General features: G+C 42.7%; 1 protein-coding gene across 3 annotated transcripts in view; it reads left to right on the top strand.

Moving 5' to 3' along the window:
• The window catches only part of ift172 (intraflagellar transport 172), a 242,173-nt gene that overhangs the window by 101,370 nt on the left and 113,916 nt on the right, over nucleotides 1-26,887 (top strand). For all 3 annotated transcript variants that reach the window (XM_060851638.1, XM_060851630.1, XM_060851645.1), the window contains 5 exons: nucleotides 6,522-6,599; nucleotides 8,443-8,691; nucleotides 16,341-16,419; nucleotides 17,733-17,853; nucleotides 22,183-22,327. In XM_060851638.1, the coding sequence (XP_060707621.1) occupies nucleotides 6,522-6,599; nucleotides 8,443-8,691; nucleotides 16,341-16,419; nucleotides 17,733-17,853; nucleotides 22,183-22,327 (672 nt within the window). The remainder of the gene's footprint in view (nucleotides 1-6,521; nucleotides 6,600-8,442; nucleotides 8,692-16,340; nucleotides 16,420-17,732; nucleotides 17,854-22,182; nucleotides 22,328-26,887) is intronic.

Genomic DNA, 26,887 nt, shown 5'->3' with positions numbered 1-26,887 from the left:
ACCTGTTGGACTATAACCTAGTATTGTGTGATTTTTAACTTGGTTCAATCTGTCACTGTTATGTTCTCTGTTAGTGCATTCCACATTGTAACCATTAGTTTTTCTTCTTTTCACCTCTAGTTCTTTTGTCAATTTGATCCTTAATTCTGTCCTGTCTACTTCTCACCATTTGAATGTACTGGAACGTTTTCTCACTATCTATCTTGCTTAGACCTCACATGATTTTAAACACTCTATTAAATTTTCTCTCAACCTTATTTTTCAGGAGAACAACTCCAATGTCTCTAATTTACCCTCTTGTGTGAAGTATTCCATCTCTCGTACCATTAGCATGAATCTTTGTCGCATCTTCTCTTAAGCCTTCACATCTTGTCTAAATCTTGTTGCCTAAAAATGAATACATGGTGCCAGTTGAATCTAAACTAGTGTTTTTATAAAAGTTAACCAAAACTTCTTTCTTATCTCGTTGCTGCTTTGAGTAAAGCCCAGAATCCTATATAAATGATTTGGATGTGAACGTAGGAGGTATAGTTAGTAACCAACCATCACTTTCATAATGAATCCTGTCACTGTCAATGACTTGTCCATATGTAGTTCCAGGGCCCTCTGCACCTTAGTATGACATCATTCATTTTACATTGCCCTTTCATGATCTTTCTACCAAATGTTATAATTTTAAATAGCACTACTACAGATCTCAACTTGTGGCTTTACTCCATTTTTGTGAATGGACAAGACAGACACTGATTTAGGATCCTGTCATTGGATCAATTGTTAAGCTATATGATATTAGGATAGTGCCAAATTCAGGATATCTTTCATCTCCAAATGTGCCTAATATCCTGAAGCAACATTACATGGGCTATGCAAGAAAACAGCTAGTGGAAAATTCTGACCCTGACACAGATAGACAACCATATTGATGCTTCATTACTGAGTTGTACAGATTCTATGAACAGAGTAAGATGCCTCTGAGTAATCCACTGGTTTCTTTCTTAGTATTGCAGGTACTTCAAGATCCAGGTCCTTTAAGTATAGCCGACTCATAGAGATGTACAGCACGGAAACAGAACCTTCGGTCCAACACGTCCATGCCGACCAGCTATCCCAACCTAATCTAGTTCCGCTTACTAGCACCTGGCCCATATCCCTCCAAACCCTTCCTAATCACATACCCATCCAGATGCCTTTTAAATGTTGCATTTGTACCTGTCTTCACGACTTCCATTGGCAGCTCATTCCATACACGCACAGCCCACTGTGTGAAAAAGGTGTCCCTGAGGTCTCTTTTATATCTTTCCCCTCTCAACTTAAACCTATGCCCTCTAGTTCTGGACTCCCCCACTCTAGGGAAAAGACTTTGTCTATTTATCCTATTCATGCCCTTCATGATTTTATAAACTTCTATAAGGTCACCCCTCCGTCTCCTACACTCCAGGAAAACAGCCCCAGCCTATGCAACCTCTCCCTATAGCTCAATCCTCCAACCCTGGCACAATCTTTGTAAATCTTTCCTGAATCCTTTCAAGTTTCAGAACATCCTTCCAATAGGAAGGAGACCAGAATTGCAAGCAATATTCCAAATGTGGCCTAACCAAAGTCCTGTATAGCCGTAATATGATCTTCCAATTCCTATAGTCAATACTCTAAGCAATAAAGGAAAGCATACCAAACGCTTTCTTCGCTATCTTATCTACCAGTGACTCTACTTTCATGGAACTGTGAACTTGCACTCCAAGGTCTCTTCATTCAACAACACTCCCTCGGACCTTAACATTAAGCGTTTAATCCTGCAAAGATTTGCTTTCCCAAAATGCAACACCTGGCATTTATCTAAATTAAACTCCATCTGTCACTCATTGGCCCATCTGGTCAAGATCCCGTTGCAGCTGGAAAAGCGCAGCAGGTCAGGCAGCATCCAAGGAGCAGGAGAGTCGACGTTTTGGGCATGAGCCCTTCTTCAGGAATGAGGAAAGTGTGTCCAACAGGCTAAGATAAAAGGTAGGGAGGAGGGACTTGGGGGAGGTGCGTTGGAAATGCGATAGGTGGAAGGAGGTCAAGGTGAGGGTGATAGGCCAGAGTGGGGGTGGGGTGGAGAGGTCAGGAAGAAGATTGCAGGTTAGGAAGGCGGTGCTGAGTTCGAGGAATTTGACTGAGACAAGGTGGGGGGAGGGTAAATGTGGAAACTGGAGAAATGTAGGTTCATCCTTTGTGGTTGGAGGGTTCCTAGGCAGAAGATGAGGCGCTCTTCCTCCAGCCGTCGTGTTGCTATGGTCTGGCGATGGAAGGGTCCAAGGACCTGCATGTCCTTGGTGGAGTGGGAGGGGGAGTTGAAGTGTTGAGCCACAGGGTGGTTGGGTTGGTTGGTCCGGGTGTCCCAGAGGTGTTCCCTGAAACGTTCCGCAAGTAGGCGGTCTGTCTCCCCAATATAGAGGAGACCACATCGGGTGCAGTGGATGCAGTAAATAATGTGTGTGGAGGTGCAGGTGAATTTGTCGCAGATAAATTGTCGCCTTAGGGCCTTGGAGGGAAGTAAGGGGAGAGGTGTGGGCGCAAGTTTTGCATTTCTTGCGGTTGCAGGGGAAGGTGCCGGGAGTGGAGATTGGGTTGGTGGAGGGTGTGGATCTGACGAGGGAGTCACGGAGTGAGTGGTCTTTTTGGAACGCTGATAGGGGAGGGGAGGGAAATATATCTGTGGTGGTGGGGTCGGTTTGGAGGTGGCGGGAATGACAATGGATGATATGATGTATGTGGAGGTTTGTGGGGTGGTAGGTGAGGACCAGTGGGGTTCTGTCCTGGTGGCGATTGGAGGGGCGGGGCTCAAGGACGGAAGAGTGGGAAGTGGAGGAGATGCGGTGGAGGGCATCATCCATCATGTCTGGGGGGAAATTGCGGTCAACTGGTCCTCACCTACCACCCCACCAACCTCCACATACATCATGTCATTTCCGCCACCTCCAAACGGACCCCACCACCAGAGATATATTTCCCCCTCCCACTCCACCAAGGACATGCAGGTCCTTGGACTCCTCCATCGCCAGACCATAGCAACACGACGGCTGGAGGAAGAGCGCTTCATCTTCCGCCTAGGAACCCTCCAACCACAAGGGATGAACCTAGATTTCTCCAGTTTCCTTATTTCCCCTCCCCCCACCTTGTCTCAGTCAAATCCCTCAAACTCAACACCGCCTTCCTAACCTGCAATCTTCTTCCTGACCTCTCCGCCCTCACCCCCACTCTGGCCTATCACCCTCACCTTGACCTCCTTCCACCTGTCACATTTCCAATGCCCCTCCTCCCTACCTTTTATCTTAGCCTGCTGGACACACTTTCCTCATTCCTGAAGAAGGGCTCATGCCCGAAACATCGTCTCTCCTGCTCCTTGGATGCTGCCTGACCTGCTGCGCATTTCCAGCAACACATTTTCAGCTCTGACCTCCAGCATCTGCAGTCCTCACTTTCTCGTTGCAATCTGAGGTAACCTCCTTCACTGTTCACTATACCTCCAATTTTGATGTCATCTGCAAACTTACTAACTATAACTCCTATGTTCACGTCTAAATCATTTTTTATAAATGTGAAAAGTAGTTGACCCAGCACCGATCCTGGTGGTTATGGTAGGGGATTTTAACTTTCCAAACATAGACTGGGACTGCCATAGTGTTAAGGGTTTAGGTGGCGAGGAATTTATTAAGTAAGTATAAGAATATTTTCTGATTCAGTATGTGGATGTACCCACTAGAGAAGGTGCAAAACCTGACCTACTCTTGGCAAATAAGGCAGGGCAGGTGACAGAAGTGTCATTGGGGGAGCACTTTGGCGCCAGCGACCATAATTCTATTAGTTTTAAAATAGTAGCGGAAAAGGACAGACCAGATATAAAAGTTGAAGTTCTAAATTGAAGAAAGACTAATTTTGGCGGTATTAGGCAAGAACTTTCAAAAGCTGTTTGGGGATAGATATTAGATAAAAGGATGGTTGAAAAATGGGAAGCTTTCAGAAATGAGATACCGAGAGTCCAGAGACACTACGTTCACATATAGGGTGAAAGGAAAGGCTAGGCAGAAGTGGGTACTGCAGATGCTGGAGATTAGAGTCAAGATTAGAGTGGTGTTGGAAAAGCACAGCAGGTCCGCCAGCATCCGAAGAGCAGGAGAATCAACATTTCGAGCAAAAGCCCTTCATCAGGAATGAGGCTGGAAGCATCGGGGGTGGAGAGATAAATTGGGAGAAGGTAGTTGAGAGTGCAATAGGTGGATGGAGGTGGGGTTGAAGGTGACTGATCGGAGAGGAGGGTAGAGCGGATAGGTTGGGGAAAGATTGACAGGTGAGAGAAGTCAGGAGAACAGTGCTGAGCTGGAAGATTGGAACTGGGTGAAGGTTGGGGGTGAGGGGAAATGATGAAAGTGGCGAAGTCCACATTGATGCCACAGGGTTGAAGGGTCCTGAGGTGGAAGATGAGATGTTCTTCCTCCAGGCTTTGGGTGGTGAGGGAGTGGCGGTGGAGGAGGCCCAGGAGCTGAAAGGAAAGGCTGGTAGGTGTAGAGAATGCTGGATGACTGAAGAAATTGAGGGTTTGCTCAAGAAAAAGAAGGAAGCATATGTCAGGTATGGGCAGGAGTGAATCCTTTGAAGAGTATAAAGGCAGTAGGGAAGTATAGGCAGTATACTTAAGAGGGAAATCAGGAGGGTAAAAAGGAGACATGAGATAGCTTTGGCAAATAGGGTTAAGGAGAATCCAAAGGTTTTTGCAATTACATCAGGACAAAAGGGTATCTAGGGAGAGAATAGGACCCCTCAGATATCAGCATGATGGCCTTTGTGTGGAGCCGCAGGAGATAGAGGAGAAACTAGACGAGTATTTTGCATCAGTGTTTACTGTGGAAAAGAACATCAAAGATATAGGATGTAGGGAAATAGATGGTGACATCTTGAAAAATGTGCAGATTACAGAGGAAGAAGTCCTGGATGTCTTGAAATGCATAAAAGTGGATAAATCCCCAGGACTTGATCAGGTGAACCTTGGAACTCTGTGGGAAGCTAGAGAATTGATTGCTGGGCCTCTTGCTTAGATATTTGTATCATCGATAGTCACAGGTGAGGTTCTGGAAGACTGGAGGTTGGCTAACATGGTACCACTATTTAAGAAAGGTGGTCAGGACAAGCCAGGGAACTATGGACCGGCAAACCTGACATCGGTGGTGGGCAAGTTGTTGGAGGGAATCCTGAGGGAAAGGATTTACACATATTTGGAAAGGCAAGGGCTGATTAGGGATAGTCAACATGACTTTGTGCTTAGGAAATTATGTCTCATGAACATGATTGAGTTTTTTGAAGAAATAACAAAGAGCATCGATGAGGGCAGAGCAGTGGACATGATCTACATGGACTTCAGTAAGGCATTTGGCAAGGTTCCCCATCTGAGACTAGTTAGCAAGATTAGATCTCATGGAATACAGGGAGAACTAGCCATTTGGATAGAGATCAATTTCAATCTCAACTGCTGGGTTTCGTGCACGTTTCAAAGTAGGCTCAGTAGCACCGAAGCCTCACAGCGCCAGGAACCCGGGTTCAGTTCCCGTCTCGGGCAACTGTCTGTGTGGAGTTTGCACATTTTCCCCATGTCTGTGTGAGTTTCCTCCCACAGTCCAAAGATGTGCAGGTTAGGTGATTGGGCAATTTAGCATGGCCATAGTGTTCGGTGCATTAGTCTGGGTTAAATGTCTGGGTCTGGGTGGGATGCTCTTCAGAGGGTCAGTGTGGACTTGTTGGGCCGAAGGGCTTGTTTCCACACTGTAAGGAATCTAATCTAATCTAGAGGAAAACTAAAATAAAATTACCTCTAATGTAAAGACAAGAAGTAATCAAGAATGTAAATTACACATAGATAGCAATAATCTGAGTGCAAGTAGTTGAATGACTATTGAAAGAACTCCTCAAATTCCCATTCACTGCTTATTCCATCAAGTGTTACTAGGATTATCCATCATTATGCTTGTCGTTTAGAGATTAAAAATAGCACCAGGATCCAATTAAAATCATTGGACTCTTGATTTAAATCTAATAATAATGTACTTGCCCGTTGCAAGTGGATATTTACAGTCTTGGTGAAAACTGCATTAAAACTGACACTACCATGCAGCATTTCCTTCTAAGGGCAGATAATGCCCTGCTCCTACCCAATGGAGTGGGCCCATTTTTCTCTGCAATTCTCATCTACTTTCTATTTACTTCCAGGCATCCATAACTTTTATATTACACAATGAACTTCTGTGAAAGTCTATATCCTTATTTATCATGTAGGATCTAAATGTAAAGTGCTAGTCAAGCTATGGGTTTTTGTTTGAAATGTGCGTACACTGTGCATAGACAATGGAATGTAAAGCTTAGAATGCTGTCAGTTTTGTTTTCTGTGTAGAGCACCCAAAATTTAACAGGCATTAAAATTATTGCATTATTTTTTCAGCATGTTACTACTTGTTTTTAGAATATTATTGAAACAAATGTCAATCTTTCTTTAGAATGCTGTTGATAAAGCCATGGATATGTATCAGGAACTACACATGTGGGATGAATGTATTATGGTTGCTGAAGCCAAGGTAACTTGTTCTGCATATTGATGGGCATAGTGAAATCTCGTTGACTACAGTAGCTCAGGTTAGGTGTTTGTTGCCAGATGAGTAAATATTGAATGCTTATTCTCAAAAGAATGACAAACAGGGGACAAGATAGTGAAAAAAGACAAAAGCTGAATCTTGTCGATGCTGAAAATCTGAAATAAAAACTGAAAATGTTAGCAATACTCAGCAGCATCAGTAAAGAGAAATTTTTAATTTTTCAGGTTTGTGAAGTCTTGTCCAATCTCTGATGAAGTAAAGTGCGTTTTGAATTGCTTGCGTTTTACCCTATTTTCCAAATTAGAAAACATTACTGAATTGATACTTTTTGCTTAATTTTAAAGATTAGGCATTAAACTGAGATTTAATCTGTGATCTTACATGGATACAAAATATCAAATGGCATTATTCTGAGTAGGGCAGCAGAGTTCTCCTGCTGATGTGACCAGTAATCTTCCTACAACTGTCCTTCATTTCAAAAAATGCTGTTGATTTAACTTGTTTATGTCTATGGAAGCTTGTGTAGAAATTGGATGCCAGTTTTTAAATTCTGAAATTCAATTCAGTATGTATGTTCTATTGGTTGTGTCGCTATAGTCGTCTTGATTAGAGTGGTGCTGGAAAAGCACAGCAGTTCAGGCAGCATCCAAGGAGTAGGAAAAGCAACATTTCGGGCAAAAGCCCTTCATCAGGAATACCCAAACTATAGGTCTACTCTCTTATTAGAGAGAAGCAACTGGTGGTAATTTAACCTGAGGGCCACCATATCTCAGACGAGGGAAGAGGTTGAGAAGGAGAGTCCTTCATGTTAACCTCAGACCAGGGATGGGAATTGAAACCATGCTCTTGTCATCATACTGTTTTGTAAACCAACAATCCAGCCAACTGAGCTAAATGTTATATTGGGCAATTACAAAAATAGAATGAATTCAGAAACCTGAGATGTCAGTGTGACAAACTAAAACGTTTTGTGAAGTCTGTCAATTTTAACATGAGAAAAGAAAATTTATGCTGATATTAAATAATATTAAGGCTGAGTCAGAAATTGAGCTGCCCTTTTGAAGTACCAGAGAAAACAAAGTACACAAACATTTTATTAACTGACACCTATGGGACCAGGAGTGTACCAGTTGGTTAATCAAGAGGTCTACATAATCAATGCAAAAATACATACATGTACTAAGTAAAAGAAATGTAATGCAGGGATTATGCACATCCCTGTTATAATTTATTTACAGCATAAATCATAAATAATAACAAAGAAAACTTACCAGCAAAGAGTCTTCTCACTCGCACCCTTAAACGACCACTTAGATATCATGTAGATCACAATAATACAGTAAACATCTGGTATTTCAGGAATATAACTTTTGCTGGTTTATCGAGAGAACTGGTTCATGAGGTACAGTTAAAACAAAGTTTGCTATACCAGCATTCAAGTTGTAAAAATCTTGTTTTAAGTTATGAAAATCTTGCATTGTACAAACCATTAGAAATTAGTAAGGTACTATATTCCTTCTCAAAAGTTCTAACTAAAGGAAGTTCTTTAGACCATAGAATTAAGGTTTGGATTATCTCATTCCCTCAATAGATACCTGTGACAAATTGAAAAATGCTTAACGGTAAACTGCAGTAATTCAGTTACGACTGTGTGATAATGTACATTCAAAGTTTATTCTTTACAATCAATTTTTATATGACTGTAACAATAACTGTGACTAACACCTGGAAATACATAAAGATTGAAAAATATCAAAATAAAATTTAACTTTCTGTGGAAAGCAATGTACTATCTAATTTATAACTGTTTTGGCTTTTCCTTTAGGGTCACCCTGAATTGGACAATCTTAGACGGAGTTATTATAAATGGCTGATGGAAACAAATCAAGATGAAAAGGCAGGAGAAGTGAAAGAGAATGAAGGAGATTACCCTGGTGCCATTAATCTCTATTTGAAAGCTGGCCTGCCTGCAAAAGCTGCTCGATTAGTATTGAGTCAAAATGAACTTATGACAAACAGTGATATCATCAATAGAATTGCTGCAGCCTTAATTAAGGGGGATTTCTATGAAAGGGTGAGTATTAGGACTATCTGTAGGTTTTGTGTTGTCTTTTTTATATATTAGCTGTTAATTCTCAGTCTGAAAGTTGCCTTCTTGGAGGAAGTAATGGTGTAATCTTATTGTTGCTGGACTACTCATTTAGACACCTAGTTAATTATCTGAGGATAAGGATTTGAATTTCACCACAACAGGTAGTGAAATTAGAATTTGAAGAAATGATGTAATGATGAGCATGAAATTCTTGTTGATTGTTGTAAAAATCTGTCTGATTCACTAATGCTCTGTAGGCAAATTCTGCAAGAAAATCTGGTATCCTTACCTCGTTTGGCCTACATGTGACTCCAGACCAATAGCAACTGTCCTCTGAAATAGCCTAGCAAGCAATTTGGTTGCATCGAATGTATAGAAGAAAGCTCTCAAAGGTATTAAGCCAGACTACGCATCAGAAACCAACCTAGGTGCAAAAAACATCAATATCAAAGTCAACCTTTGACCTGCAAAGTTCTTACTAACATCTAGGGATTATGTTAAAATCTCAGAACAGTTAAACAATGGTCATAACCATGAAATCATTTTGTCATCATCTTCCCTTGGTATGTTATGTCCCACCAGCAGGACAGACCTAGCAGCGGCAGTACGATGGTATATAGTCAGGAGGGAGTTGCCTTGAGAGTCTTTAATATTGACTTTTTACCCCATGAAGTCTCGTGCCAAGTAGTAGTACCCACCAAGAGTAACTCAGCATTACCAGTGACCAAGTTGTTTGAGTCCTCTAAAAGACATTCCTGCTGGACTCAGTCCAGAGTGGGTGATGAGTGAACTAACAAGAAGGAAAGATGTACTTTACCTTGTCCTCGTCAATCTGCCAGTCGCAGATACATCTGCCAATACTGTATTGGTAGGAGTGGCCACCACAGATCCTTGTAGAGTCATTTCTTCACATTGCGATGCCCTCCACTGTAATGTGTTACTACCACCATACTAAATGAGATGGATTTTGAATAGATTTAGCAACTCAAGACAGGCATCGATGAGTTACTGTGGGCTGTCAGCAGCAGCAGCAGATTTGTGCCCAGTTACAGTCTGCAACTTCATGGCCTGGCATATCGTCATCAAACATAACCATCAAGTCAGGCGATCCATCTTAACTCAATGAAATATGCAGGACAGCATGTCAGGATCTACACCAACCTACCTAAAAATGTGGTGTCACCTGGTGAAGCTACAGTGCAGGATTACATGCCAGACCAAGTAGCTCATGATAAATAGAGCTAAGTGATTCCATAACTACTGATGACATCTAAGTTCTGCAGTCCTGCCGTATCAGTGAGGTTCCACAAATATATCCATTCGCAATAGGGGAGCCTAAAATTTCAGAAAAGGTTGATAAAATAGGGCTGAAGAATCAGCATCTATCTTCAGCCAAATGTGCTGAATAGATGATACACCTTGGCTTCTTACAGACGTCTCCAAATTGATTAATGTTTGTCTTCAGCCAGTTCAATTTTCTTTATGACATCAAGAAACTGCTGAAGGCACTGGAAATGCAAAAGCCCTGACAGTATTCTGGCAATAGTACTCCAGATTTATATTCCAGCATTTGTCGCTCCTCTCACCAAGCTATTGTTATTTTGATGGTATTAGAAACATTTTTAAAAATTGCTTGGAGGAGGCTACTTGCAGGTAAAGGGCCAGTTGGGAAGTGGGAGGCATTTAATAATGAGACACTATGTTCCTTAAGTATGAAGGATAAAACTGCTAGGTGTAGGGAATACTTGATGAAAGAAATTGGGGCCTTGATCAAGAAAAAGAATGTGGCATATATCAGCTGGGATTGCATGAATCCCTAGAAGAGTATAAGAGTGGTAGGAGTAAACTTAAGAGAGAAGTCAGCAGGGCAAATAGAGTTAAGGAGTCAAGGAGAATCCAAATAGATCGTTTAAATACATTAAGGGCAAAACAGTAACTAAGAGAATAGGACCCATTAAAGATCAACGTAGCTGTCAATGTTTGAGATACTAAACTATTCTGCTGTAAAGTACGCGGAAACTAGGGACCAACTGCATCTCTTGAAGAGCATACGGAGTATATGGGCATTCAAAAGAAAAAAATCAGGAAGGGAAATAAAGCATATGAAATAGCCTTGGCTGATAAGGTTAATGATAATCCAAAAAGACTCTACAAATACATTAACAGCAAGAAAGAGAGAGAGTAGGACACTTTAAAGACCAACAAGGTTGACTTTGTGTTTAATATCAGGAGATGGAAAAGATATTAAATGAATATTTTTTGTCAGATTTTACTATTGAAAAGGAAATGGAGGCTAGAGAACTCAGGGAAATAATTAGTGATGTTTTGAAAAGAGTTCATATTACAGCAGAGGACATGCTGGAAATCCTAAAATGCATAAAGATTGATAAAACCTGGAGACCTGATCACGTATTTCACAGAACTTTGTGGGAAACTACAGAAGAGATGGCTGGGTCTCTTGCTGAGACATTTTTGTCATCGATAGCTACAAATGAAGTGCTGGAAGACAGGAGGTTGGCTAATGTGGTGCCATTATTTAAGAAAGACTATGAGGAAGAGCCAGATACCTATAGTCCGGTGAGTCTTTCATTAGTAGTAGGTATGTTGATGGAGGGAATTCTGAGGGATGGATTTACGTGCATTTTGAAAGGCAAGAACTGATGAGAGATAGCGAGCATGGCTTTGTGCATGGGAAATCATGTCTCACTAACTCGTTTGAGTTTTTTTGAAGAGGTGACAAAGAAGATTGATCAGGGCAGAACTATACACGTTGTCTATATGGACTTCAACAAAGCATTCAACAAGGTTCCGCATGGTAGATTGATTAGCAAGGCTAGATCACATGGGATGTAAGGGAAGCAGCTAGTGAATCGGATACAAAATTGGCTTGAAAGTAAGAGACAGAGGGTGGTGGAGGGTTTTTTTTTGGACTGGTGGCCTGTGACAAAGAAACCTATACTACTAACTGACACAGCAGTAAATCTGCACAGTTATACCTTTGTTGTTTGAGTTTATGTATCTCTGGACATTGGAGGATGTCTAAGAAAAATTAATATAGCGAAATTCACAGCTGAGCTTGGAGGAACCTGTGTGGGAGAGCTCACAGCACAGGAATAGATAAGTGCATAGCTTTTACGTATAACCTTGCTACAAGTCTTCAGTAGTGAGTAGAGTGGATTCTTTCTTGATTATATGTTTTAATGAGAATTGTCTCTTGATTAAATTTTAAAAATATAAACCATAAGTGCTAAGTTAGCCTGGAACACTGTGTTTTATACAGCAATAAGATGGTGCTATTTTCTGGGTCTGTGGATTGTGAAGGAGCAAAGATGGCCTTTAATGGAATGAAGTGCTCTTCCTATCAGATGTGGAAGTTTATGGAGAGTTTCCACGTTACTGATGATTATGTCTGCAGGAAGTGTCTTTGGTTGTGAATCCTATCAAATTGCATGGATTGGTTGGAGAGGCAGTTAAAGGCAATGAGAAATTTACAAGAACTAGGGGTGTGGTGGTTTGCAGTAATAGAAAGGGAGAAAAGCCGCAGATACAGTCAGGTAGATGGGTTAATTCCAAGAAAGGTAGGAAGGGTGGGCAGGTATTGCAGGAATCTCCTGTGACTATCCCCATCTGAAACAAGTGTGCTTTTTTGGAAAATGTAGGGGGTGATGGACTCTTAGGGGAAGGTAGCACAAACAGCCAAGATTCTGGTATCAAGACTGGCTCAAATGTGATGAGGGGTACATCGGGTTCCAAGCGATCAATTGTGATAGGAGACTCTCTAGTCAGAGGCACAGATGTTTCTGTGGCGAGCAGCGAAAAATCAGAATGGTGTGTTGCCTCCCGGTTGCCAGGATCAAGGATATCTCTGAGAAGGTGCTGAATGTTCTCAAAGGGGAGAGGGACCACCAGGAGGTCATTGTACACATTGGAACCAATGATAAAGGAAGGGAAAAGGATGAGATTCTGAATGGAGAATATAGAAAGTTAGGCAGGAATTTAAAAAGGAGGTCCTCGACGGTGATAATATCTGGATTACTCCTGGTGCAATGAGCTAGTCAGGGTAGGAATAGGAGGAACAGAGCAGATGCACTGAGGTACTGGTGCAGGTGAGAAGGATACACATTTCTAGATCATTAGAATCTCTTCCTGTGTGATCTGTACAAGAACGGTGGATAGCACCTGAATTGGAAGGGAACTAATATACTGGCAAGGAGATTAGCTAGAGCTGCTCAGGAGGATTTAAACTAGTCATGTGGGTGGGTGTGACTCAGGGAGATAGTGAGGAAAAATATCAAACTGAGTCTGGTATGGTTGGGAAAGGGAGCGAGTCAAACAGTCAGGGGAGGCAGGAACAAAGCAGAGAACAAGGTAGGACTGATAAATTAAATTGCATTTATTTCAATGCAAGGGGCCTAACAGGGAAGGCAGATGAACTCAGGGCATGGTTCGGAACATGGGTCTGGATATCATAACATTACTGCTGTACCTAGGGAGGATATTCCTGGGAATATATCCAGGGACATTATTTGGGTCGAACTGAGAAATAAGAAAGGGATGATCACTTTATTGTAATATAGACACCCTAATAGTCAGTGAGAAATTGAGAAACAAATCTGTAAGGAGATTTCAGTTATCTGTAAGAATAATAGGGTGGTTATGGTAGGTGATTTAACTTTCCAAACATAGACTGGGACTGTCATAGTGTTAAGGGTTTAGATGGAGAGGAATTTGTGAAGTGTATACAAGAAAATGTTCTGATTCACTATGTGAATGTACCTCTTAGAAAAGGTGCAAAACTTGACCTCCCCTTGGGAAATAAGGCAGGGCAGGTGACTAAGGTGTCAGCGAGGGAGCATTTTGGGGCCAGTGACCATAGTACTATTAGTTTTAAAATAGTGATGGAAAAGGATAGACTAGATCTAAAAGTTAAAGTTGTAAATTGGAGGAAGGCCAGTTTTGACAGTATTAGGGAAGAATTTTCAAAAGTTGATTGGGGGCAGATGTTCACAGGTAAAAGGGTTGACTGGAAAATGGGAAGCCTTCAGAAATGCAATAACGAGAGTCCAGAGACAGTATATTCCTGTTAGAGTGAAAGGCAAGGGTGGTAGGTGTAGGGAATGCTGGATGACTAGAGAAATTGAGGGTTTGGTTGAGAAAAAGAAGAAAGCAGAAGTCAGGTATAGACAGCAGAGATCGAGTGAATCCTTAGAGTATAAAGGCAGTAGGAGTATACTTAAGAGGGAAATCAGGAGGGCAAAAGAGGTGCATGCAATTTTTTTTAGATTAGATTAGATTACTTACAATGTGGAAACAGGCCCTTCGGCCCAACAAGTCCACACCGACCCGCCGAAGCGCAACCCACCCATACCCCTACATTTACCCCTTACCTAACACTATGGGCAATTTAGCATGGCCAATTCACCTGACCTGCACATCTTTGGACTGTGGGAGGAAACCAGAGCACCCGGAGGAAACCCAGGCAGACACGGGGAGAACGTGCAGACTCCACACAGTCAGTCGCCCGAGTCGGGAATTGAACCCGGGTCTCAGGCGCTGTGAGGCAGCAGTGCTAACCACTGTGCTACCGTATCAATCTTTGACAAATAAGGTTAAGGAAATTCCGAAGGACTTTTACAAATAAATTAAGGACAAGAGGTTAACTCGAGATAGCAAGGCAGCATTTGTGTGGAGCCATAGGAGATGGGAAAGATACTAAATGAGTATTTTGCATCTGTGTTTACTTTGGAGAAGGACATGGAAGATATAGGGAAATAGCTGACGACATCTTAAAAATTTCCATATTACAGAGGAGGAGATGCTGGATGTCTTGAAATGCATAAAGGTGGATAAATCCCCAACTCCTGATCAAGTGTATCCTAGAGCACTGTCAGAAGCCAGGGAATTGTTTGCTGGGCCCCTTGCTGTGAGATACTTGTATCATCACTAGTCACAGGTGAGGTGCCGGAAGACTGGAGGTTGGCTAATGTGGTGCCACTATTTTAGAAAGGTGGTAAGGAAAAGCCAGGGAACTATAGACTGGTGGTCATTAGTGGTCGGCAAGTTGTTGGAGAGAATCCTGATGGGCAGGGTATACATGTATTTGGAAAGGTAAGGACTTATTAGGGATAGTCAACAGGCTTTGTGCGTGGGAAATCATGTCTCACAAACTTGATTGAGGTTTTTGAAGAAATATTGAAGAGGAATGATGAGAACGGAGCAGTAGATGTGATCTATATGGACTTCAGTAAGGCATTGGACAAGGTTCCTCATTGTAGACTGGTTAGCAAAGTTAGATCTCTTGGAATACAGAGTAAACTAGCCATTTGGATACAGAACTAGCTGAAAGTAGAAGACAGAGGATGGTAGTGGAGGGTTGCTTTTCAAACTGGAGGCCTGTGACCAGTGGTATGCCACAAGGATTGGTTCTGGATGTAAGTTTGCTCGCTGAGCTAGAAGGTTCATTTTCAGACGCTTTGTCACCATATTAGGGAACATTATCAGTGAGCCTCCGATGAAGCACTGGTGGTATGGCTTGCTTTTTATTTTGTGTGTTTAGGTTTTGTTGGGTCGGTGATGTCATTTTCTGTGATGATATCATTTCCTGTTCTTTTCCTAGGGGATGGTAAATGGGATCCAAGTCAACACATCAACAATAAACAAACACATTGACTTGGATCCCATTTATCACGCCCTGAAGAAAAGAACAGGAAACAACATCAAAACAGGAAATGGCATCACTGACCCAAGGAAACTTAAACAAATAAATAAAAAGTGAGCCATACCACCAGTGCTTCGCCGAAGGCTCACTGATGATGTTACCTATTATGGTGACAAAGTGTCTGAAAAAGCACCTTCCAGTTCAGCAAGTAAAATTACATCCAGAACCTCAACCTGAGCTACAAACCTTCTCAAAGTCTAACAGGCATCGATGCTGAGTCCATTGATTTTTGTCATTTATGAAAATGATTTGGATGTGAATATAAGAGGTATAGATAAGTTAGCAGGTACGACCAAAATTGGAGGTGCAGAGGACAATGAAGAAGGTTACCTCAGACTACTGATCAAATAGGCTAAGGGGTGTCAGATGGAGTTTAATTTAGTTAAATGTGAGGTGCTGTATTTTGGAAAAGCTAATCTTAGCAGGACTTATACACTTAATGTTAAGATCCTCAGGAGTGTTGCTGAACAGAGACAGGTTTTACAGGAGGGTACTTTTACTAGCACCAAGGTATTTGAATCATTCTCATTGGGTTTCTTACCATCTTTATTGTGTAATAAATTAGGAAAGGGACTGACTTAGTATCACACCTGGGAAGGCCACTCTGGGAGGGTTGTAACCATTTGAGTTGTATGTTTGCGGAAAATCGCAAATGCAAGAGTAATGAATCTTAAAGTAAAGAAGGATCAAATTATTACCAGAAGAAAATTAAGTGGAGAATACAGGATGAAAATATAGAATTAACATGAAAGCAGCTAGTTCTATCTAAGCTTATATTATGATGAGTATTACATTAATGAACCACATCTAATCATGATGTTCAATTGTGTTTATTATGCGACTCGTAACTGAATACATGTATTTTACATTGTCAGTTGCACAATAGAGAATCAGTGATTTTTTTTCTCTCTAGGCTGGAGACCTTTATGAAAAAATTGGGAATTACCAGAGAGCACTGGATTGCTACCATAAGGGCAATGCCTTTAGGAAAGGTATATAGCATTCTCAATATTTAGATTATTGTTTTACATTATAATTGGTATTCTAACCTAAAGAGACAAATGAGATGGCGATGATGTCAACAGAAAAAAAAGGTCTGATTATATTCTGTATAAAATTGCAAGAATTTACAGATGATAATATTCAGCCCAAATGATCTTTCCAGGTGTTTATGTTATATACCTTCCTGCCCCTCTGATGACCACTTCTCAGCCCAGCCTGTCTCACATCCATCTATTTTCTCAATCATCATGTCAACATATTTGTGTTTTTATTTTGTTCTAAATATTTGCTAATTGTTACGGTAGGAATTATCTTTCATTGAAAGCTTGATGATTGGTGGAGTAGTGGACAGTTTGAAAGAATGTTATAAGTTGCAGGGGGACTTGAATAAGTTACAGAATTGGGCTGAGAGGTGGCAAATGAAGTTCAATGCAACTAAATAAAGCTAAATGTGAGGTGATTCACTTTGGGAAGAATAACAGGAAGGCAGAGTACAGGGTCAATGGAAAGATTCTTGGATGTGCAGAAGGATCTTGGAGTCCATGTACATAGATCCCTGAAAGTTGCCACCCAGGTTGATAATGCTATTAAGAAAGCATACTATGTATTAGGTTTCATTCATAATGGGATTGAGTTCCGGAGCCACAATATCATGCTGCCAACTATACAAAACGCTAGTGCAGTTGCACTTGGAATATTGTGTATAGTTCTGGTCGCCATATTTTGAGAAGGATGTGGAAGCATTGGAAAAAGTGCAGAGATGGTTTACCAGGATGTCGCCTAGTCTGGAGGGAAGGTCTTATGAGGAAAGCCTGAGAGACTTGGGTCTGTTCTCATTGGAAAGAAAAAGGTGAAGAGGGATTTGATAGAGACATACAAGATGATCAGAGGATTAGATAAGGTAGACAGTGGAAGTCTTTTTCTGAGGATGATGACATCAGCTTGTACGAGGGGGCATAACTATAAATTGAGGGGTGATAGATTTAAGACAGATACCAGAGGCAGGTTGTTTACTCAGAGAGTGGTAAGGGCGTGGAATGCCCTACCTGCCAGTGTAGTTAACTCAGCCACTTTGCAGAGATTTAAACAATACTTGGATAATCACATGGATGATGATGATGGGATAGTGTAGGGGGACGAGCTGAGAATAGTTCACAGGTCGGAGCAACATTGAGGGCCAAAGGCCCTGTTCTGCACTGTATTGTTCTATATTCTGTGTTCTATGATTCATTTTGGTGAAATGATCCATTTGTGCTGTTTCTTTGCTTGAAGCCTTTATCAAACTTTATTTATCTGATTTCAGCGGTGGAGTTGTCTAGAACTGTTTCTCCATCCGAGGTTGTGAAATTGGAGGAGGCCTGGGGAGACTATCTGGTACAACAAAAACAGTTGGATGCTGCAATTAATCATTACATTGAGGCCGGGTATGTTAAATTGCATAAATTAAAATAATATTTTCCTACTAGGCAAACAGCACTCGATATTTACTGAGATGGGATTCACAAGTGCAATGTGGAATTCTTATCAGGAAATCCAGAAGTCCAAGATTTTCTGAGCGCTGGAAGATTTTAACTCCACAGTGTGCATGTTCTGCCTTTGACAGGTTCCCCACATAGTCACCAGTTCTGATTGAGAGGCCTGCTTTCGTATTGGCTTCAGGAAACACTTCAGAAGAGGCCATAACCCAGGAACAGGGTTGGGTTAGATAGATTTTCTACTTCTTGGAATAGCCAAAGTCAGAAGTCACATTACACCAGGTTATAGCCCAACAGGTTTATTTGAAATCGCAAGCTTTGGAGCGCTGTTCCTTCGTCAAGTGAAATAACTTGTAATTTTATGAATTTGCGAAAGCTTGTGATTTCAAATAAGCCTGTTGGACGATAGCCTGGTGTCATGTGACTTCTGACTTTGTCTACCCCAGTCCAACACAGGCACCTCTACATCTTGAAATAACAATCATGAGAGCATGGTTTTGGAGGGGACTGGGGGTAGGAAAGGAGTGGGGTGTCAAAACAAAATGATAGGGATTGGGGAGGTGGTAGTGGTTTGTGATAACAGGCAGTGGTCTACTTGTAGTAGGGTGGAATCAGTGATACTGGGCAGTTCTGAAGGGATGGAAACTATTTCACTTGGAAAATGGGGGGATATGCTCGTCCTGATCCTTGGTTAATTCTGGAAAAGCAACCGTCTTTACAATGGAATTGCCCTTTATTTTCACTTCCAGGTTTCCCAAGCTCTCATTAAGCTGGACAAATGAGTTCCCTGCCACCTTGCTGGTATAGAGCCATAGAGATGCACAGCATGGAAACAGACCCTTCGGTCCAACCCGTCCATGCCGACTAGATATCCCAACCCAATCTAGTCCCACCTGCCAGCTCCTGGCCCATAACTCTCCAAACCCTTCCTATTCATATACCCATCCAAATGCCTCTTAAATGTTGCAATTGTACCAGCCTCCACCACATCCTCTGGCAGCTTATTCCATACACATACCACTCTCTGAGTGAAAATGTTGCCCCTTGGGTCCCTTTTAAATCTTTCCCCTCTCACCCTAAACCTATGCCTTCTAGTTCTGGATTCCCCGACACCAGGGAAAAGACTTTGTCTATTTATCCTATCTTTGCCCCTCATAATTTTGTAAATCTCTATAAGGTCACCCCTCCGCCTCCGATGCTCCGGGAAAACAGCCCCAACCTGTTCAGACTCTCCCTGTAGCTCAGATCCTCCAACCCTGGCAACATCTTTGTAAATCTTTTCTGAACCCTTTCAAATTTCACAACATCTTTCCGATAGGAAGGAGACCAGAATTGCACACAATATTCCAACAGTGGCCTAACCAATGTCCTGTATAGCCGCAACATGACCTCCCAACTCCTGTACTCAATACTCTGACCAATAAAGGAAGAGGGAACCCTCTTCGCTGTCCACTACACCTTCAATTTTGGTGTCATCTGCAAACTTACTAACTGTACCTCTTATGCTCACATCCAATTCATTTATGTAAATGACAAAAGGTAGAGGGCCCAGCACCGATCCTTATGGCACTCCACTGGTCACAGGCCTCCAGTCTGAAAAACAACCCTCCACCACCACCCTCTGTCTTCTACCTTTGAGCAAGTTCTGTATCCAAATGGCTAGTTCTCTCTGTATTCCGTGAGATCTAACCTTGCTAATCAATCTCCCATGGGGAACCTTGTTGAATGCCTTACTGAAGTCCATATAGATCACATCTACTGCTCTGCCCTCATCAATCTTCTTTGTTACTTCCTCAAAAAACTCAATCAAGTTTGTGAGACATGATTTCCCATGCACAAAGCCATGTTGACAATCCCGAATCAGTGCTGAAAATGTGTTGCTGGAAAAGCGCAACAGGTCAGGCAGCATCCATGGAACAGAAGATTCAACGTTTCGGGCATAAGCCCTTCTTCAGGAATGAGGAAAGTGTGTCCAGCAGGCTAAGATAAAAGGTAGGGAGGAGGGACTTGGGGGAGGGGCGATGGAGATGCGATAGGTGGAAGGAGGTCAAGGTGAGGGTGATAGGCTGGAGTGGGGTGGGGGCGGAGAGGTCAGGAAGAAGATTGCAGGTTAGGAAGGCGGTGCTGAGTTCGAGGGATTTGACTGAGACAAGGTGGGGAGAGGGGAACTGAGGAAACTGGACAAATCTGAGTTCATCCCTTGTGGTTGGAGGGTTCCTAGGCAGAAGATGAGGCGCTCTTCCTCCAACCGTCGTGTTGTTATGATCTGGCAATGGAGGAGTCCAAGGACCTGCATGTCCTTGGTGGAGTGGGAGGGGGAGTTGAAGTGTTGAGCCACGGGGTGGCTGGGTTGGTTGGTCCAGGTGTCCCAGAGGTGTTCTCTGAAACGTTCTGCAAGTAGGCGGCCTGTCTCCCCAATATAGAGGAGGCCACATTGGGTGCAGCAGATGCAATAGATGGTGTGTGTGGAGGTGCAGGTGAATTTGTGGTGGATATGGAAGGTTCCCTAGGGGTCTTGGAGAGAAGTAAGGGAGGAGGTGTGGGCGCAAGTTTTGCATTTCTTGCGGTTGCAGGGGAAGGTGCCGGGAGTGGAGGTTGGGTTGGTGGGGGGTGTGAACCTGACGAGGGAGTGACGGAGGGAGTGGTCTTTTCGGAACGCTGATAGGGGAGGGGAGGGAAATATATCTCTGGTGGTGTGGTCCGTTTGGAGGTGGCAGAAATGACGGCGGATGATACGATGTATATGGAGGTTGGTGGGGTGGTAGGTGAGAAACAGTGGGGTTCTGACCTGGTGGCGGTTGGAGGGGCAGGGCTCAAGGGCGGAGGAGCGGGAAGTGGAGGAGATGCGGTGGAGGGCATCGTCGATCACGTCTGGGGGGAATCTACGGTCCTTGAAGAAGGAGGCCATCTGGGCTTTACGGTATTGGAACTGGTCCTCCTGGGAGCAGATGCGGCGGAGACGAAAGAATTGGGAAAATGGGATGGCGATTTTACAGGGGCAGGGTGGGAGGAGGTGTAGTCTAGTGTAGCTGTGGGAGTCAGTCGGTTTATAGTAGATGTCCGTGTTGATTCGGTCGCCCGAGATAGAAATGGAAAGATCTAAGAAGGGGAGGGAGGAATCTGAGACGGTCCAGGTGAATTTGAGGTCAGGGTGGAAGGTGTTGGTAAAGTGGATGAACTGTTCAACCACCTCGTGGGAGCACGAGGCAGCGCCAATACAGTCATCGATGTAGCGAAGGAAAAGGTGGGGGGTGGTGCCAGTGTAGTTGCGGATGTAGCTGTGGGAGTCGGTCGGTTTATAGTAGATGTCCGTGTTGTTTCGGTCGCCCTAGATAGAAATGGAAAGGTCTAGAAAGGGGAGGGAGGAGTCTGAGATGGTCCAGATGAATTTGAGGTCGGGGTGGAAGGTGTTGGTAAAGTGGATGAACTGTGCAACCTCTTCGTGAGAGCACGAGGCAGCGCTGTAGTTGTGGGAGTCAGTCGGTTGCCTGACGAAGGGCTTATGCCCGAAACGTCGAATCTCCTGTTCCTTGGCTGCTGCCTGACCTGCTGCACTTTTTCAGCTCTGATCTCCGGCATCTGCAGACCTCACTTTCTCCTATCCCGAATCAGTCCTTGCCTTTCCAAATACATGTACATCCTGTCCCTCAGTATTCCCTCCAACAACTTGCCCACCACCGAGGTCAGGCTCACTGGTCTATAGTTCCCTGGCTTGTCTTTACCGCCCTTCTTAAAAAGCGGCACCACGTTTGCCAACCTCTAGTCTTCCGGCACCTCACCTGTGACTATCGATGATACAAATATCCCAGCAAGAGGCCCAGCAATCACTTCTCTAGCTTCCCACAGAGTTCTCGGGTACACCTGATCAGGTCCTGGGGATTTATCCACCTTTAACCGTTCCAAGGCATCCAGCACTTCCTCCTCTGTAATCTGGACATTTTGCAAGACGTCACCATCTATTTCCCTACAGTCTATATCTTCCATAACCCTTTCCACAGTAAATACTGATGCTGTCTGATCCTATCCTGCCTCCATTGAAACCAGATCAGAGCAAGTTTGAGGTGATCAGATTTAAGTTTGAGACTTTTAGTATGTTAACCTCCTAACCAAATTTGTGAATTTAAATTATTGCCTCTGTAAAACTTAATTGTCGATATATTTGAAAGGGTGAAAGTTGTTGTTTGTGATAGCTGTTAAATAACTTTTAACAATTGTTAAATTCCATGCTAACTTAACATGTAAGTTATATTTAAGCAAACTTTTAAATTTGGCTTTCAGCTGCTCTATGAAGGCGATTGAAGCAAGTGTTGGAGCTCGGCAGTGGAAAAAAGCAGTTCATATTCTTGAACTTCAAGATGACACAACATCTTACAAATACTATCACAAAATAGCTCAGCACTATGCCTCAGTACAAGAATATGAGGTTAGAAAGTTCACTTTGAAATATCTGCTTCTCTCTCTGTCTCCCTGTCTCTCTACAGATGTTGAGTTTCCATAGCACTTCTGTTTGTGTTTTTAAAGTTTGATCCACAGTTTAATTTTAACCAAGGATGAGCGAGTATCTCGTAGATGCAAGCTGCTGTCATTCAGGATTATTGACCTATACATTATGAACTACGCTTTGATCCCTGATAAGACCACCAAATGTTTTGCAATCTGATTAGGGTCCAGTAAATTTATTTTCGACAATATAGACAAAGTTTGAAATTTCAGGTACTTAGCTAAGAGAAAAATGCTGGAAGATTTCATGGTTTGGAATAAATGAACTAAACTTGAATACACAAAGGTAGAAAAGTAAAATAATTACAATATGTGTAACATTTACACTATAATATTCAGAACTAATATGACTTAACTATGGGTTAACAGACAAGTTGTGGTCATACACCCATAGAACATGTTGCATTTGCAGAAATATGTAAGATAGATTCCCCCAGATTTCTCAGTAATCCTCTAGGTCACCAAATTAAAACAGTCTCCTTTACGAGGGAATTTTGTTATTTGAAAGATCTAACTTCAGAACTTCCGTAAAAGCTATTATTTCACAGACTACCTCTCTGATTATTCACTGCTCGGTAGGTCAATCTCCTTTTCTAGAATTGTGCTTCCCTGGATTCTTCAGGCTGCATTCCAGCACTCACTCATAATTCCAGTCCTTTTGCTGACAGCTAGTTTCACTAAGCTGATACTGCCCTAAGTTTCTCAGAGTTTCACTGTTTCTCTACTGCATCAAGCTTGTGAACTTCCTTCATTCTCACTCTCAGTTTCACTGAATTATGAATCACTCACAGGTCTTCTTATCATAGAATTCACAGAATCCTATACGGTGTAGAACGAGTCTGTACCAACCTTCTGAAGAGCAACCAACTCAGTCCCTGCTCCCCGAACTCTATCCCCATATTTACGCATGGCTAAGACACCCAACATGCACATCCCTAGACAGGGAAATCTAGCATTATCTTAGCATTGCCAATCCACCTAACCTGTACATGTTTGGATTGTGGTAGGAAGCTGTGGAGCACCTGGCAGAAATCCATGCAAACCCCCCCAGACTGGAATTGAACTCGGGTCGCTAGAGCTGGTGGGGATGGAAATATATCTCTGGTGGTGAGATATATTTCCCACCCCATCCCTATTCGCTTTCCGTAAAGACCATTCCCTTCGGGACTTACCTGATAAGGTCCTCCCCTCCTGGCACCTTCCCCTGCCACCACAGGAACTGCAAAATCTGCGCGCGCGCGCACACACACACACACACACACACACACACACACACACACACACACACACACACACACCTCCGCCCAAAGCCCCAAAAGGAGCCTTCCACATGCATCAGAGTTTCACCTGCACTTCCACACATCATTTATTGTATCCGTTGCTCCCGATGCAGTCTCCTCTACATTGGGGAGACTGGACGCCTCCTTGCAGAGCGCTTCAGAGAACATCTCCGGGACACCCACACCAATTAACCCCACCGCTCAGTGGCTGAACATTTCAACTCCCCCACACACTCTGCTGAGGATGTGCAGGTCCTGGGCCTCCTCCGTCACTACTCCCTTGCCACCTGGCACCTGGAGTGCCTCATCTTCTACCTCAGGACCCTTCAACCCCATGGCATCAATATAGACTTTGCCAGTTTCTTCATTTCCCCTCCTCTCACCTTATTCCAGTTCCAACCTTCCAGCTCAGCAACGTCCTCATGACCTGTCCCATCTGTCAATCTTCCTTCCCACGTAATTGCTCCACCCACCTCTCTGACCTATCACCTTCACCCCCTCCCTCATTCACCTACTGCAGTTTCAGCTACCTTCCCCCAGCCCCAGCCTCCCTCCCATTTATTTCTCCACCCCCGAGGCTCCCAATCTCATTCCTGATGAAGGGCTTTTGCCCAAAACATTGATTTTCCTGCTCCTCGGATGCTGCCTGACCTGCTGTGCTTTTCCAGCACCACTGTAATCTTGACCAGTATTAATCACATCCAGTCTAACTTACACACCCAATCCTGTGAATGCACGATCAATGATGAACAACTCCATGGACAACTATCGGTGTACCCATGATCTTATGATGTTTATCAAACATTCTTATTACCTATCCTTGAGTTTTCACAGTGCATCTTACTACCAACATTATTCAATTCTCTTTGTAGTCAGAAGGGGGTTTCTCCCTGCTAGCTATCCAAAGGAATTCTGATAAATCCCTGATGTTAGTTTGTTGGCTGCATTTATGACTTCAGCATACACATATAGGTTTATTTGAAAAGTCTTGATTATTGTGGGGTCAGCACTTCTTTTTTAAAAATGTTGAACTAGCTTGATAAATGGGCTTCTTTCAAGGTTTTTCCAGAGTGTTTCTTACCAGAACCAGTTTCTGACCAAGGCTGAATATTTACGGAAAGAATGCAGAGCAATTTACAGTAAGGGTTCTAAGAATGAGAAACTTATGATGATTGATTGAAAAAGTTGGGAAAAAAACAAAGCCTGAGAGTTGTTTTGACAGAGGGTTCCAAAATCATGTGCTGACTGGACATGTAGATAGGGAGTAAGCTAGTAAAAGACAAAAGAACATGAGAGCAAAGATTTAAAGTGGTGTGCAAACAAAGCAAGGGTGATGTGAGAAAACCTTGTTCACAGAGTTAGGCAGCACTGCCTGGAAATGTGATGGAAGTTGATTCAATTAGTTTAATCCTGAGCCATCAAGAGACCATTGCATTTAAGGTTCTGCATTCTATTATTAATTCCAACAGCACAAACCCTCAATGGAACACCATTCCTAGTTTGAGCTATGGAATTGGTTCTTGCGTGTACCATGAGAAGTGGAAACTTTCTCCCCCAATCCAAATCAATATACAGCTGCAAGGAGATATCATTAACCTTTAGGCAACACAACTTTTAGATCACTTGGTCATGGCTGATAAGAATAGTATTGCTATAAAGCGGAAGTTGACGCCTATCTGAGAATTAAAACCGAAATGTCCAAAGACGAGCTCCTTGCCCTATAAACTGTAAAATGAGTGTGAAAAGTGGTAACCTTGTAAGAAGTGCTGCCTGGTTTATTGCCCACCAGCTCCCAGCTCCTGACACTGGGCTTATATAGTGGAATGTGGTGTGGTGGAAAACACAAGAGGCAGGTACTTCAGAGGCAAAGAAAACTCTAATTTTATTGAAAACAAGCAAATTGAATATGTGTATATCAATGAGAAAACAAATTAATATTTTAAATCTGAATATTATCTGGATGTAAGTTTGCTTGCTGAGCTGGAAGGTCCGTTTTCAGACATTTCGTCACCATAGAAGGTGATGTCATCAGTGAGCTTCTGGTGAAGTGCTGGTGTTACTGAGTTTTGAGAAGATTTGTAGCTCAGGTTGAAGGTTTGGATGTCAGTTTGCTCACTATGCTGGAAGGTTCATTTCCAGACATTTAGATATCCTACTAGGTAACATCTTCAGTGGGTCTCAGGCAAAGCAATGCTGAAAATTCCTGCTTTCTATTTGTATTGTCTACTTTGGACAAACAGGCAGAAAACTAGCCACCAGGGTACATGAACATCAACTAGCCACAAAAATTCATGACTCACTATCACGAGTACCCTTACACACAGATGAGGAAGGACACCACTTTGACTGGGACCATAAGTCCATGCGAGAACAAGCCAAATAGAGACAGGCATGAGAATTCCTAAAAACATGGCAATCCAAATGAAACTCTATCAACAAACACATTGATTTGGAAACTATCTACCACCTTCTGGAAAAAAAGAACAGTCTGAAAAACAACCCTCCACCATCACTCTCTGTCTTCTACCTTTGAGCCAGTTCTGTATTCAAATGGCAAGGTTTCTCTGTATTCCATGAGATCTAACCTTGCTAACCAGTCTCCCATGGGGAACCTTGTTGAATGCCTTACTGAAGTCCATGTAGATCACATCTACTGCTCTGCCCTCATCAATCCTCTTTGTTACTCCTTCAAAAAACTCAATCAAGTTTGTGAGACATGATTTCCCACACACAAAGCCATGTTGACAATCCCTAATCAGTCCTTGCCTTTCCAAATACACGTACGTCCTGTCCCTCAGGATTCCCTCCAATAACTTGACCACCACTGACGTCTGGATCACTGGTCTATAATTCCCTGGCTTGTCCTTACCACCTTTCTTAAATAGTGGCCAACCTCTAGTCATCCGGCACCTTACCTGTGACTATCAATGATAGGATGTTGGAAAGTCTCCTTCAGAAACAGTGAGTAAACAGTTTTGCATTCCCTGTGTTTTTTAAATTAGATGAGAAAAGAATGAGTGGTTGGAGTCAGGCTCTCACAGTTCCAACATTTTAGTTCTGCTTTCAATTGGAGTTTGGAGATGGCTATTGAACTTGGTAGGAGAAAGTGAGAACTGCAGATGTTGGATATCAGTCAAAAATTGTTGACCTAGAAAAGCAGTAGGAGAGTCAATGTTTTGGGTATAAGCTCTTCATCAGGGAAG

The sequence above is a fragment of the Hemiscyllium ocellatum genome, chromosome 3 (assembly GCF_020745735.1).
Source record: "Hemiscyllium ocellatum isolate sHemOce1 chromosome 3, sHemOce1.pat.X.cur, whole genome shotgun sequence".
In the NCBI taxonomy this organism is placed as follows: domain Eukaryota; kingdom Metazoa; phylum Chordata; class Chondrichthyes; order Orectolobiformes; family Hemiscylliidae; genus Hemiscyllium; species Hemiscyllium ocellatum.
This window is presented reverse-complemented; position numbering and strand designations above follow the sequence as displayed.